The sequence below is a fragment of the Miniopterus schreibersii genome, assembly GCF_964146895.1.
Source record: "Miniopterus schreibersii genome assembly, chromosome: 2".
Classification (NCBI taxonomy): Eukaryota; Metazoa; Chordata; class Mammalia; order Chiroptera; family Miniopteridae; genus Miniopterus; species Miniopterus schreibersii.
In genome coordinates, this window is record NC_138102.1 from 140,790,182 (window position 1) to 140,804,648 (window position 14,467).

Here is a 14,467-nt window from a genome sequence, read left to right on the forward strand (position 1 = left end):
GGCATTGGCTACACTTGGAACCCAAAGCACTATTTGGATTTTGGAGTCAAGATCAGCCTCACATGTCTGCAGATAGTGGCTTTATGTATTGTCAAAGCCCTCATCCCCCAACCTCAAGCCACCAGACTACCCTTGTCCACTTTCTCAGACTGGCTCTGTACTCAGCAGCATGTCAGCAGGCTGAGATGGTGGCAGCGAGACTAGGACACTGCCCACTGGTCTCCATTTTCCCACCTCCATAGCTACTCTGAACTCTGGGATTCAGTAATTTCCAATGCAACCCCCAGCTCAAGTCTGAAGCCCAGAGGAGGCTGAGCAACAAGAAGCCTCAGGGACAGGACCTGGGTCTCCTAACTCAGTGTGCGCCACTATTTGGACCAAATTGCTCTATCTTGGTTTGTCAGATTAGTGAGATGCTTTGGGCAAAAATGAGGGCCATGGGGGAATGGGGCAGGTACCCAGAAGGGCCCATTTGTGACATACAGAGCTTCATGGGGAAGAGGGCACTGTGTATTTCAGATGTGCACCTGCTCCTCCCTGGGGGCAAGGGCCCCAGAGGCAGCTGCTGCACCTTCTCTAACTTCTGCAAATCCTTCTGCTTCTCAGCTTGTCCCCTTCTTCCTTCTCCCCCAACGTCCTCACTGGGACTCCACACCCATCCCATAATCTCCCTAGGCTGGATGGGCTGGCAGAGTGGCTGTGGAGACACAGAAGAGGTAGAGAAACGCTGACCTGTCAATCTCAGGGATTAGGGGCTGTGTTCAGCCCTGCAGGCTGGCCCCTCTCTCAACTTAAGCTTATTTCAGGGGAGTAACCCTGGGAAAGCAAAGCAGTTTGGAACTTTGGGGTGATTACCAAGGTGCGTTGCGAGTTTGGTACTCAACCTCTTGCTGCGAGGCAAACCAAAGCTGATAATACCTCAATTATTTGGCTGGCACCATCAACTCCCTGTCCCAGAACCTCAGAAGTTCTCTGAGTTTCCTCCAGCCTTCTGAGTCCACCCTTCTTTTGGAATACCTTGCTGTCCACCATGAGTTGCTGGCCAGCTACAGCCAACAACCCTGCAGGTCTTCCAGCGGGGCCACCACCAGGGCTTCAGTGGCCACTCAGCCGTGGTGTTGGGCCAAAGCCGGGTCAGCTCCAGCAAGTTCTCCTCGACCTTCTGCTCAGGCTGGGGTGGCAGTGGGTCTGATGCCTGTGCCCTGATGGGAGGAGGCTTCCACAGGAGGAGTCTCTATAACCTAGGGGTGGGGGGACAAGATCTCCATTAGCATGGCTGGAGGCAGCACCTGGGCTTGCAGGTTGTGGGGTGGGGGGGCTAGTGGAGGATGTTTAGGAGGCAGTGGTTTTGGAGGTGGCAGAAGAGGCTTGGGTGAGGGCTTCAGTGGAAGAGCTGGGGCCTTCAGAGGAGCTAGGGGCTTTGGTGGAGGAGCTGGAGGCTTTGGTAACCCTGGTGCCTTTGGTGGCCCTCGTGGCTTCCCTGGGGAAATCCAGGAAGTGACTGTCAACCAGAACCTCCTAAAGCCCTTCAATGTGGAGATCGAGCCCCAGGTTGGGTAAGTCAAGGCCCAGGATGGGAGCAGATCAAAACCCTCAATAACAAGTTTTCCTCCTTCATTGACAAGGGAAGCCTGTTTTGGGATAGCTGGACGGTGAGAAAGTCTAGCCTAACTGGGTCGCTTTGCTTTTCCTCTTCTGATGGATGTTAGAATCATCTGCTATTTGTTGACTACTGAATTATTAAGGAATAAATGAATGAATGATAACAGTGGGAAGAGCATTGAGCCTAGGTATCAGGAAACCCAAGTTCTATTTCGCTACTAAGTTGTTGTGTGGCCTTGGGCATCTCTGGGCTTCAGTTTCCTTATCCATATAGTAGGGCTCTACCTCCCTGTGTTACATCAACACTGACATCCACATGGGGTTAACATGAAACTATGGCAGCATGCAAAGTGCAGGTCTGCAGGAGAGATCGGGGCTTTATATCTGGAGGTGTCATGAGCCTCCTTGGGCAGTAGGTGAGGTTTTTGGAAGAGCAGAACCAGGACCTGGTGGCTAGGTGTGGCCTCCTGCAGGAGCAGGGCTCCAGTTCTCACACCAGCAACCACAACCTGGAGCCTTTTTTTGAGAACTACATCAGCAGTCTCAAGGACTTCCTGAGTGAGCTGCACATTGAGAAGAACAAGCTACAGGAGGAGCTGAGGAGCATGGAGGAGCTGGTAGAGGACTTGAAGAAGTGCATGCCATCCAGTCCCCGGGGTGGGGCTGGGAGGGCTGGAGGGTAGGAAGAGGCAGATGACAGGAGTCCTGGGCTCCAGTTTAGCTCTGCTCCAGATGGCTGCAAACTTGTAGGAGTTTACACACCCCTATCCTCCCACCCTCATCACTTGACTTTCAATATCACAGTCTTGAATACAGTGGCTCATGGCTTGTTTAGAGCAGAAACTCTTTTGGGAATTTAATGAAAGGGTACATACATATAATTTTGGGGGACTTCCAAGACATCCTGAAACTCATTCATGAGCCTTATAGACTTGGATAAGCCTCTCTATCCTTCTTGGACTAGGTCATCTCCAAGTTCCACTCTAAATGTGAATTCTATCTCCCCTGTCGATAGGCTTCTAAACGAGAAGCAACCTGCTCCATGGTTAAGAGTACAGGCTCTGGAGTCTGAGGGCTTGTACTTTTAACCCCATTCTGTCACTTACGAGCTCTGTGATCTTGGACAAGTGCTTCGGCTTCTTTGTGCTTCAATCTCCTCATATGTAAAATGGAGGCAGTGATAGAATTTACCCTACTGGCTGTAATAAGGATTGAATAAATTAATGTAAGCAGGATCATGGAGCAAGATCTGGCACATTCTTATTGACCCATTATTGTTTTCATTAATTCAGTATCTACTGAGAGCTCACAGAGATACTGTTCTTGCTGTACACAGAGTCAGCACCAGGCACTTCTCCCCAAGAGCTCTTGGTACCTCAGCCATCTCCATTTGGTCACACAAATAGTTTATAAAAAAAATCCAAATTTCTCCAGGAAGCCTTCCAGGATTAATCAGAATAGGATCTTCTACACCAGGAAGGGTCTTCTACTCCCATTAATTATCATCACCGTTGTGTGGCACCTGGCACATAGTATGTGCTCAGTAAAGTCTGTTGAATGAACTGGGTCTCACTTGAACCCAGAAGATACATTGCAGTGATTCAGGCTTTGAGCTGACCTGGCAGGACAAGAAGCCCTGAGTCCATGTTACTTATGGGAAGTGCTCTGGGGCCATGAGGACATTTCAGAGAAGGCAGATCAGAAAGTACTCTTTTCTCACAAGTACGAAGAGAAGACCAACAAGTGCACGGCTGCAGAAAACAACTCTGTGGTCTTCAGGAAGGTGAAGGGTCCCTTCCCCCACCTCCCACCCCAAAGTCCTGCTAAACAGAGTGGTTTAAAGGCTGAGGGGAGGTGGCATTTTAGTCTTGCTAATTTGAGAGTCTTCTTTAGGCCATATGGGTGAGGACCCAGGTTGGGAGAGAACTCCCTGGGTGGGCTGGGCAGGGGCAGGACCTGGAGAATCTTTGGAGGGGGGTATAAAGGGCCCACCGGCCTTTGCCATGTTCCTTCCTCATAGGCATGTGGGGTTTGTGAATCTGATGAGGCCTTGAGTTGTGATTAGAAAGTGGACAAAGAAAAAGGATTCTTTTTTCTCAAGAGTGTGCTTCTAGGAGCTATTAAAGAAGGCCTTTGAGGGTTGCGAATTTAGATTTTCCCTCAAACCCTCCTCAAAAATTCTCCTTGCCTAGGTTCAGTGCAATGGCCCCAGCCCATGTTCTTCCTCTTGCCTTCCGAGCCTCTTTTGCTCTTCTCTGATGGGTATTCTCCCAGCCCAGCCTGCAAAATAGCCGGTGTAGTAACGTCAGGACATATATTCCTGTGTCTGGATGGGCGCCTCATTTCCCTGAGTGGGAGCTGCTGGGGTGGCCCCTGTGGCCCCTTCCTCCTGCTCCTTCCTTTAGTGCCCAGGACTGGTCTGAGCCCACAGGTAAGAAGGCTCAGCGACTGAATTCTCTCCAAGCACGGTGATGCTACCTACATGACCAAAGTGGAACTGGAGGCCAAGGTGGAGAGTGTGACAGATGAGATCAGCTTCCTGAAGGTCCTCTATGATGCCCTAGGTCTGAGCCTCATCTCCAAGCCTCATGACCACTTGCCTTCTGTCTCCCGGAGAAGAAGGCGTTCAGAGGTTTGCCAGTAGGAGTCTGAGTCATGTCTGTCCTAACAAAAGTGAAACATTCCCATTTCTCCCTCAGTCAGTATCCAGCCCTCTCTCCCAAGCTGGTGGCCCCCTGTTTTCTGAGGAGCCCCAGTGTGGGGTCTGCTCAGGAGTGGGCACGTCTGTTTGGCTCTGCAGGAACTATGCCAGATGCAGTCAGACACCAGCCACATATCCGTAATGCTGTCCATGGACAACTGCTACCTGGACCTGGACAGCATCATGGCCGAGGTCCGCGCCCAATATGAGGAAATCGCCCGGAGGAGCAAGGCTGAGGCCGAGACCCTGTACCAGAGCAAGGTGGGTGACACCATCATGCAGCGTTAGAGAAGCTTGTCGCCCCCATCAACCTACCTGGGCAGGCCATCCAGGAGGCAGGCCCTGCCTGTGAGGCACTCTCTTCATCCCTATTATGGCAGTTCCCTCGCCTTCTCACTGGTTGGGTCTTACAGACATCTCCCTTTTTAATCAGAGCTCTGACTGCTCTAACCCACTGCTTCTCATAGAAGGGGGTGGTATGACACCCCCACCCCCACCCCTCTCGAAGCCACCAGAGGTATTGGCAATGTGTGCAGACAGTTTTGGTTGACACACCTAGGGGTGGGGTGGGAGCCCCTGCTGGCTTTCTGAAAATGTGACTCTTTCCTGGACACAGTTGAGAGAGCTGCAGACCACGGCCAGCAGACACAGGGATGACCTGGAGAGCACCAAGAGTGAGATCGTGGAGCTCCCCAGAATGGTCCAGAGGCTGCGGGCCAAGACTGAGGATGCCAAGAAGCAGGTGAGAAGGAGGAGAAAGAGCACGTGGCAGCATAAACCTCGGGGCTTGGCACCTAGCACAGTGAAATCATGCCCCAGACTCATGCACGCTGACTGACTGGTGCAGTTCTGGGCTGAACAAAGTTGTCATGTGGACCCAGGTCTTGCCTGCCTCCCTGGAGACTGAAGGGTGATGGGCCAGAAATACTGAGTACAGACATGATTAGAGAGGCTGGGGGAAAGAAGCTGACTGTGTAAAGACCAAATTAGGGGAGTAGTCAAGGAGGGAGGTTTTGAGAGGAGAGAGGTATAGGAAAAGTGTGACTCTTGCTGAGCTGGGCTAGGTCCTTGAGGCCTGATGCTGCTAATCCTACTCCTTGACAAGCTAGGACCTAAGAGGAGGCCTAAGCTGGAACCTCTGTGGGCTGTAATTTCCTCATTTGCCCAAAGCGAGGTGACTCATGTGCAAGCACCAGGCACAGGGCAGGCCTTAGAGAATGCACTTGACTCTGAATTGGACTCCTGGCCCCCAAATGCAGAACGCCAACCAGCACACGGCCATTGCTGATGCAGAGCAGTGTGGGGAAGTGGCCCTCAAGGACACCAATGACAAGCTTCAGGATCTCAAGGCCGCCTTGCAGCAGGCCAAGGAGGATCTGGCCTGGTTTCTGCATGAGGTGCTGATGAACGTCAAGCTGGCCCTGGACATTGAGATTGCCACCTATCAAACTCTCCTAGAGGGCAAGGAGTGTGGGTTAGTGGGAGTCTCTCTGGTTCCCCTGCCTGAGCCTGCTGCCAGGTACTGTGTGTGTGCATGTGAGGGCTGCTGGGGGTGGTGGTAGCCCCTGGCAGGCCCAGAATCCTCCTTTCAAGGGCTTCAAGTTGTTGTTAGACATCCAGGAAAGTTGTTTTCTGTGCAATAGTGACCCCACCAGAACCTTATCTTGGATGGATTTCCCTACCCTTCATGTATCATGTTTTAGCTGTAAAACATGTCTGCAAAGAGGAGTCATAGGCATAAATATTATTTCTAGGCCACCTATCTATAATTGGCTTAATTATAGGATTCTGAAGAGTGGGTTCCTGTAGGCTGGCATTTGGATACAGGGTTCTGGCCCATGTGGGTTTAAGTACTATTTGTTGAATGAAGAGGATCTTGAAGAGTGGGGAGAGGCTGGGTTGGGTCAGGAATCCTCTGGGGGAATGTTAGGGGAAAAGGGTAATCATTTAAGTCCGACCTTACCCAATAGAAAGAGGGATGTGTGTTATGATTGTTTGAGCACCCATCCAGCGTACTTCTTTTTAAAAAATTATTATTATTATTTTGTTAATCCTCACCTGAGGATACATTTTTATTGATTTTTTTAGAGAGACAGGAAAGGGGGAGGGGAAGAAAGAAACATTTATGTGAGAGAGGAACATTGACCAGTTGCCTCCGGATGGGGTATGGAGCCCGCAATCTAGGTATGTGCCCTGACCAGGAATGGAACCTGCAACCTTTTGCTGTAGGACCACACTCCAACCAACTGAGCCACCTGACCAGGGTCCAGGTGTTTCTTATTGTCAAGGTGGATTAGGAAAGGGTTGGGGGACCAAGGCTTTCACTGCTGTTGACCTAATCAAGGTGCTTTAGGGAAAGGGAGGATCTGGTGCAGATGGCTAACACTGAGGTCTGGTTTTCAGCCAGGATGTCTGAGGAGTGCGAGTTCTGGCAGCATCTGCGAGTCCTGGGATCTTTATCTGGGGAGGGGTCGCAGGTCTTGGGATAATGTGGGCCGGTGCTGGTGTTAAATCATTCTATCTACAAGCTGGGAGGAGTTGTTGAGTAGCGTCCACAGTAACCCAGTGGCTCTGGGTCCCAGAGGGGCGAACCTCCTTCCCCCACTTGAGGCCTAAACTACCCGTCCTCTGCGGAATCTCAGTGGGCAGTAAGGGGGTGACAGAGAGGGGCGGCTCCCAGGAGTTGGGCTGGGGATTGGGACGTGCTGGGCAGACCTCCCACAGGTTCCCTGACCTCAAATACTCTTTGCAGAGGTGGTGCATAACAGCAGCGGCTGGAGGAGGAGCTGGAGGCCGTGGAGGCTTGGGAAGCTGAGGCCCCTGTCGTGGGGTCAGCCGTGGGGGCCTGGGCTCTGGGGGAGACAGGAGCTCCGCAGGGCGCGGGGGCTTCTCCAACTCCTGGGGGCTTGTGTGCTGTCAGCTGGGGGTGTCGGCAGCAGCAGCAAGTCAGTCTGGGTCTCACAAAGCTCTTCCCAGAGCCAGTGATCCCACCACAAATTCTGAATCCTGCATCTACAGTGCTCCTAGGCCTCCAGCCCCCCTCACCACCCTCACACCCCAGCTCTGTGTGCTATTCCACAAACCCATGGGACCCTTTCCCAACTCTTCTGACCTGGGTCCATACCTTCACAGAAGGCTCCTCACAACCCAGAGGCTGAAAAACCACCTACCCCCACAAGGTCAAAAGCTTGGCCCTGTCACCATCCCTGCTCCGTAGGTGTCACCAGCCCAACCACATGCCCTACTGCCTTATGGGAAAGCCTCAGATGACCCACTGGCACCCTTATAGACAGGAGCCCCCCTGACCCCCCTGGACCCCACCTTCCCCTGGGGCTTTGATTTACCATTAGTGCTACTTGCCCCTTCTTGGCTCCAAGAAAAGAATTCTCTGTTCTGTATCTTCAATAAATGGCATTGTGTTTCCGACATAGTGGCAGAATTTTTATTCTGGATCCCAGGGTCATTGGGCCTGATCTCCACAGCCAGTGGGTCCCTGCAGCCCCTTTTACACACAGAGCTCTGGCCTGAGCCTGAGTGACACCCTGGGGAGGAAGTTCTGAGAGTTCCCAGTGGGGAGGGGCAGGGCCTTTTTATCCACTGGACACCATGGATGACATCGTCCAACTTCCTTAATAGGTGAGATTTCCAATTCATAAAAATTTCATTGTAGTTGAAAAAAGTTGTAGGTTAGATTTTTTTGCTTTTTAGTAATTCTAAATATGTCTGAAATTGCCCATTAATTGCAGTTAATCATAATCAAATGAGTTGCTGATAGACAAATATTTTCAGAAGTAATTATTCAAATTCAAATGTTTTATAGTAAAAATGATACATTCCAAGGGTATATTTGAACATGTCTGATGTGGGATGGTGCCTTCAAATATGAAGAGTTATGAGAGCTGACAAAGAACTTAGGATGGCCCATGACAGGTCACCCTCACCCATACCCCAGACACAGCAGAGTCAGGGCAGAGCCAGGGAGGCCCCTCTCAAACAAGGGATACCCAGGTTGGGGAAGCAAAGTCAAAGGTAGACAAACATATGAGTACGTGCATGAGCACCTTCTTTATGCAGCATGGCCCTCATTAGCATAAAAGGGTGACAAAGGATGTGAGATAAACAGAGGGACACACCTGGTGATCACAGACACTCTTAGCTATGTAAACACATAACTGCGAGACAGCCAAATGCTCACCTCCTAGAACAGCACAACATACAACTGCGACTTTGACAGAGAATGTTCTAGCTCTAGAGCAGGAATGGGGAACGTCTGGCCTGCGGGCCCTATGTGGCTCTCGAAATCATTTGGTCTGGCCCTGCCAAAGTTTACCTGGAATAGTCCGATTCAGAGAGAGGGGAGCCTGGGGCTGTCCGCTGCAGCTGCACTATGACGGGCTACAGCCCGCCTCTGAAAAGCAAGCCCGCTGTTGTCCACACATCGTCCCTGGGCAGGGAATGCGGCGTGGAGGGGGTGCCTTTAGCCTAGTGAGGTGCCTTTGATTTGTTTCAAACTCATCTGGACATTGCTGTGTTCCTTTAAGTAAATGATTATAGAAAAGCTTTTCTGCATCTTTTGTATGATTTATAGTGTATCACGGGGCCATGTTTTTCAACTCACCACAACTCTCTGATTTGTTGAGGGAAGCTGGGGGGAAAACACAGTTTGGTTTACAGAGACTGGCAGATATTGTGCAGCAATACAATAATTGCTAAAACTGATGCTATCTTGTGATTTTCCTGGCACTCTGCCAGCAGCTTTTTATGCATAAGCTCTTTTACTCTTAACATAGGTAGGCAGTGTTGTTACCTCCACTTTACAAATGAGGCACAGAGATCCATGAATTTTAGGGTCATACGACTGATAAGTGGTGGAGTCAGGATCTAAACTCCAGCAGCCTAACTCCAAAGCCCCCCTAAACTGCCTCAGAAAGCAGAATAACACAGTGCAGTGGGAGGGTCTCAGGTTTTGGAGCCAGGCTGCCTCTTACAAGCTGTGTAACTGTCAGGGAACTGCTCGACCTCCCCCCCCCCCCCCCCCCGAATCTCATCAGTAAAATGAGGGTATGTGAATTGAATGTCTTCTGTTTAACTTCTGGCATATTGTAAGAGATTAATAAAGGGTCATTACTATTTATGGCCAACATTTCAGGAACCCACCTATTCTTTAAATGAGGGCATAAAAATCAATTGTTAATGCCTTATGTTTGTCTAGCATTTGAATCTCTCCCACCATGGGCAAGGTGAGACCTGATCTGAAAATTTCCCACAGGTCTCATCTCCCCCCACCCCTGAATTTGGGATTCTGCCCCCCTCCCCACATATAGCTTTGTAACCTTGAGTCTGTCCCATCTCTCTTTTTGATCCAACATAGAGAAGAAGCAGCCTCCACCCAGATGACCCCAGTCCCCTGCTGGGGCTTTATAGTTTCTCTTGGAATTCAACCAAAATCTCACCTGCAGCCTTATTTTACTTTGGGCTCCCACCTATGGAGCTGTTCCCCTTGACTCAGAGACAATAGTGAGTTGCCAGCTCTGTAAATGGTTGTACAAATAGTTGTGACTTCCAGCATGTTGGATGGAAGAGCTTCATGTGCCCAGAACGATATCATCCCTTGGCCATGAGACCATGGCCATGAGAATGTGCAGGGCTGCTCTCACACCTTGGGAGGCCTTCTGGTCCAGGAGCATCTATTAGGTTTAATGAGAAAGACACTGTCTGATCCTTAGTTTCCAGGTGGGCCCTAGGATTCTAGTCAAAAGGATATCCAAGGTGGGAGTCTGGCTGGTCTGAGGAGCTTAAAGGTGTAGTTGTTACCTCAAAAACACACCCTACTCCAGAAATGAGAAGGATTTCCGCAGGGGTGTTCCTGTGTGCCCAGCACCGCCTCCCCACGCTGCAGGCAGGGCCTGTTAGCAGCTGGAGGGGGTGCTCCCCATATACCATCCCTCCCAGGCTGCAGCAGCACAGAGGCTGCTGGGAATTCCTTAGAGGCCCCCACTCTTTTATGGATGGGGAGGGAGGATGCCTGACTAGCTGCACCACCAAGTTTTTCTATAACCTTGACCAAGTCCTTTCGTCTCTTTGTATTTATTTCCTTTTCATAAAATGAAGGTGCCAGGTGGATGGTCTCTGTCACCTGTCCAGGCCTGACACTCTTCTGGAGGGACAATAGTGGTCTGAAGGTGTAGGAAGCCAGGGCTAAGAACGTTGGTCCAGTGCCAGGCTGCTCTCCTTGATCCCTGTCACATTATTGCCTTCCCCTGATGCCCTGGGCTCCACAAGCTCCCATTTCAAAGAGATTAAAGGCCCCGCACCTACACCAGGGTTGTGGCTCTCCCCTCCTTTCCGGGCAGGGGCTGGTGAATGAAATTCTCCCTCCCTCTCTTTCTCTGCTCAAGGGGCCCTGCCTCAGTCCCACACCCCTGCCGCACTTCTGTGCTCCCACTCAGATCCACCTCCAGACCTGGTGATGCAGGGTAAGATGGGGAGCAGATCTGCAGGGCTGACCCTGCCAGTCACACCAGCAGCTCCTCTCCAATCTTACCTCCCACCACTGCCGGAGACTGTGATCTGGTGGCTGATAACTGCCCTGGGCCTCACCCTCTTGGCAGCTCTGGTTTCAGTACCTGGGAGACAAGCCTGGCGAGCTGGAGCCCTCAACTGACTTCCCCCTTTCCTTTTAAGGAGACTAAGTGGGGAGAGATGTGGAGAGGAGAAAAGGAGCACCTCTCTCTCCAAAGACTCCCCACCTCTTCTGCGATACATGTGGGTTCTGGAGTAGGGGTATCTGGGTTCAAATCTCCATTCCCCCACTTTCATCTGTGTGTTCTTGAACAAGTTACTTTATTTTTCCAAGCCTCTTTGCTGCCCTCTGTAAGATGAGGGTAATAATAAGAATACCCTCCTAATCATGCTGGGTTTTCAATTTAATGAGCCTGGCCACGTGGGCCTAGCACAGTGCCTGGCCCACGGAGAGCACTTGAGGAGGGGTTAGTATTATGATGATCATTATTAGTCTTTTGCCCTCAGGCTGAATGGAATCTCAAGAGGCCATTTCATTCATCCTTCTGTTTCGTCCAGGCCAGTGGTGTCCAAATTTGTCTGCCCATTAAAACCACCTGGGACCTTTCAAAAATCCCGAAGCTCAGACTACACCCCAGACCAGTGAAACCCGGTCTCTGGGGGGTGGGCCGCGCACCCCTGGTTTTGAAGCTTTCCAGGTGATTCCAACGTGTGGCAAGTCTAGAAACTACTGCTCTAAGCTGCCCAGCCAGTTGAAGGGTTTCCTTTAGGATCAATTTGTCCTAGAAACTTCATCCACCATCTAATATTGACCTGGGGTTAAGTATCTTTTTTGGGGAAAAATAAAATCTCTTATGCTTCACTTTAAGCCAATTCCTCTTGTTATAAGGGAATAGAGAATAGTTATCACCCTACACCAAAGACTCAGTTAGTAGTATTTGCTAGGCACCCCCCAGCCCTTAAGGGAGTGACAACAGCCCCCTAGGGGCCACCCAGATGACAGGAGACAGACTGAGTGTTGGCAATGGATGGTGGCAGCTGATCACAGCCAGAGACCAAAGAATTTTCTAAATTCAGCTGCCTGGGGCTTCCTCTTTTATTTGATCACAATTGAATAATTCCCCTCATTTAGCATGAGGGTAAATATAAGCTGGGCGAGCTGCCTGTTTATTTAGTTGGCCGTGGAGATAAGTGTAGGGGTTGATGATCTGAATTCTGCCTGACGGGTTGAAAGTGAGTGATGCGAAAAAGTGTCGCAGTAGCTGGGAGGGAGGTGGGCTCACATGGTAGTCTTCAGTGGGGGCTGCCGGCGGCGGAGGGGAAGGGGCCTCACTTGTCTGACTTTGGAGTTTCCAACACTCTCATCCCTATTTGATCTCAGCTGTTCATTATAGTCACCATGTGAAGCTGGTATTATTGTCCTTATTTTACAGGCCAGGAAACTGAGGCTCAAGGAATCGAGCATCTGTCTAAGCCAATGGGTCGGGAAGAGGCAGAGCCAGGATTCAAGGCAGGTTTTTAAAGCTTTACCCAAGGATCTTTCACCACCCTCCGTTTTCTCTCTGTCTCTTCCCTGACTCTGCCTGACTCGGAATCCTTGGCTTCAGGCAACTCTTTCACATGGACCCATCCCAATTCCCAGCTCCACTTCCCTTTCCTTCCTCTCACTCTACAGGTTTTCTCCTTAGTGACTCCTGTACATGGGAGCTTCCCTCTCCTCCTAGAAGCTCCCTGCGGGGTTAGGGTTAAGACTAGGGCTACGTAGACCTGAGGTGCCAGGACTGGGGTAGCAACAGTTTTAACTTGCCTGGACTGTCCTGGTCTAAGCACCGAAAGTTCAGGCAAAGTGGGGCAGTGGATCATCCTACCAGGATCTGAACTAGCTGTATCTATGCTTGGCTAGTGTATTACAGTGTTCTGTGCTTTTCATATGCTTTAAAGCATTGGTGCCTTGAGAAATACTCTGATTCCTTTAACTCTCTGAGGCTCTAGAGTAGGCGACCTGTCTGAGATCACAGGTGGGTAGAAGCAGGGTTGGGAGCTGAAACCAGCTCTTGTGACAGTAAATTTCAGGCTCATTCTTCTGGAGACGGTCCACTAAGTTACTAAGCAGATATGAAGGCGTGGAGGTTTGAGGTTGCCCACAGAGCCCCTCCCAGCCCTAGGATGCCTTCTCCTCTCTGCTGTTCCCCAACACCTCTCTTGTTTTCTCGCCACCCACCTTTCCCCACCTCTATAGCTGTTGGCAGCTGTGATTTCAGCCCCAATGTTTACAAAAATATTTACTTATTACTCAAATATGAAGGCAAAGGACATTTAAAATATTAGGAACCCCCCCCCTATAATCTTGAATAAATTAATTCATGTTCTATGTTACTTTTTAAGCCTGGCTTCTCTGCATTCTTAGTTTTGATGAGTTACTTGTATATTGGCTTTATTTAACATTGTATCACACACATTTCCAATGCTGCTACATGGTTTCCATGATGATAATTTTATTTTATTTATGTATTTATTTTTCAATATACTTTTTCTTTTTTATTGAATTTATTGGGGTGACATTGATTAATAAAATTATATAAGTTTCAGGTGTACATTTTATAATACATCATCTATATATCATTTTATATGTTCACCCCAAGTTCCATGATGATAATTTAAAATAATTGTATCCAAGTGAGCAAGCCATCATTTTTCTGAGTGTGGACAGATAACTTAGGGTTTCCCCCCCTAAGTTATCATCATCATCATCATCATCAAGCTTCGGATGATAGCTACCATCTATTTGAGCCTGAAGGGCAAGCACACATTTTTGTTGGCTGACACTGATGCTGCTTGAACGAACTTCACCTCTGCTTGCTGTCTGGGTCAGTACTTCCCAAAATGTGGGCCCTCACACCAGCGCTGGTCCAGGGAACTTTGCTACTGGCTTGGGAGGGATAAATACAGAATTTGAGAATAAGTATTTAGGAACTTAATGAATATTTTTGCCTTTTCGCAATAGAATAACTTTATGTCTGTTGAAGCTAAAATAAAAAATTGGGCCTTGTATTTTGTATACCTTGAAAAAAAAATCTCCTTTTAAAGATAATTTATTTTTATTCTGTTTTATAAAAGCATTGGTTTATAATAGATTGGGAATGTAAAGAAAAATAGAGGGATTTTGGGATGGTTTGTCTTTTGGTTTAGAAGACAATATTAGGTCCTGGTAGATGCTCAATGAATATACAATCACAGACCCTTGGTGCTACCGGACCTCATCTGTTTGTATTTGAGGAGCCTGAGGTGTGGAGAGAAGCACCAATGCATCCAGCAAAAGGTGGGCAGTCTTGGACAGGCTCCCCTGGCTTTCGCTTACACTCAGTGACCACAATACCATGTTCTCATGTGATTAAAATTTGGGGTGTACATGGTGATAACAACAACGGGGGAGCAGAAGCAAGGGGTGGGGACAAAATTTTTGTCCCATCATAACTCTGCCCTTGTTCCAGCTGTGGTCCCTAGGCAGCTAGACAACCCCCAGCTTTGCCCCGGATCTCCAGGGCACCGCCCCCTCCCCCCCCCAAACAAACAACTTAGTGGTGGAGCTTCTTAGGAAGATATCAACCAATAATTTGGGGGAAACTTGTAGAGGAGTTTCCA

The 14,467-nt window shown here is 49.5% G+C and overlaps 1 protein-coding gene across 1 annotated transcript; it reads left to right on the forward strand.

The window, feature by feature from the left end:
* Positions 1-445: 445 nt before the first annotated feature.
* Positions 446-13,664, forward strand: LOC308552550 (keratin, type II cytoskeletal 3-like; the record flags this gene model as incomplete). Its single annotated transcript, XM_081127779.1, is given in 12 exon segments — positions 446-454; positions 1,068-1,244; positions 1,246-1,557; positions 1,561-1,573; positions 1,576-1,625; positions 2,019-2,259; positions 3,264-3,385; positions 4,067-4,162; positions 4,403-4,564; positions 4,920-5,045; positions 5,563-5,773; positions 13,561-13,664. Coding segments are annotated over 12 exon segments (1,623 nt in total).
* Between the last annotated feature and the right edge of the window lie 803 nt (positions 13,665-14,467).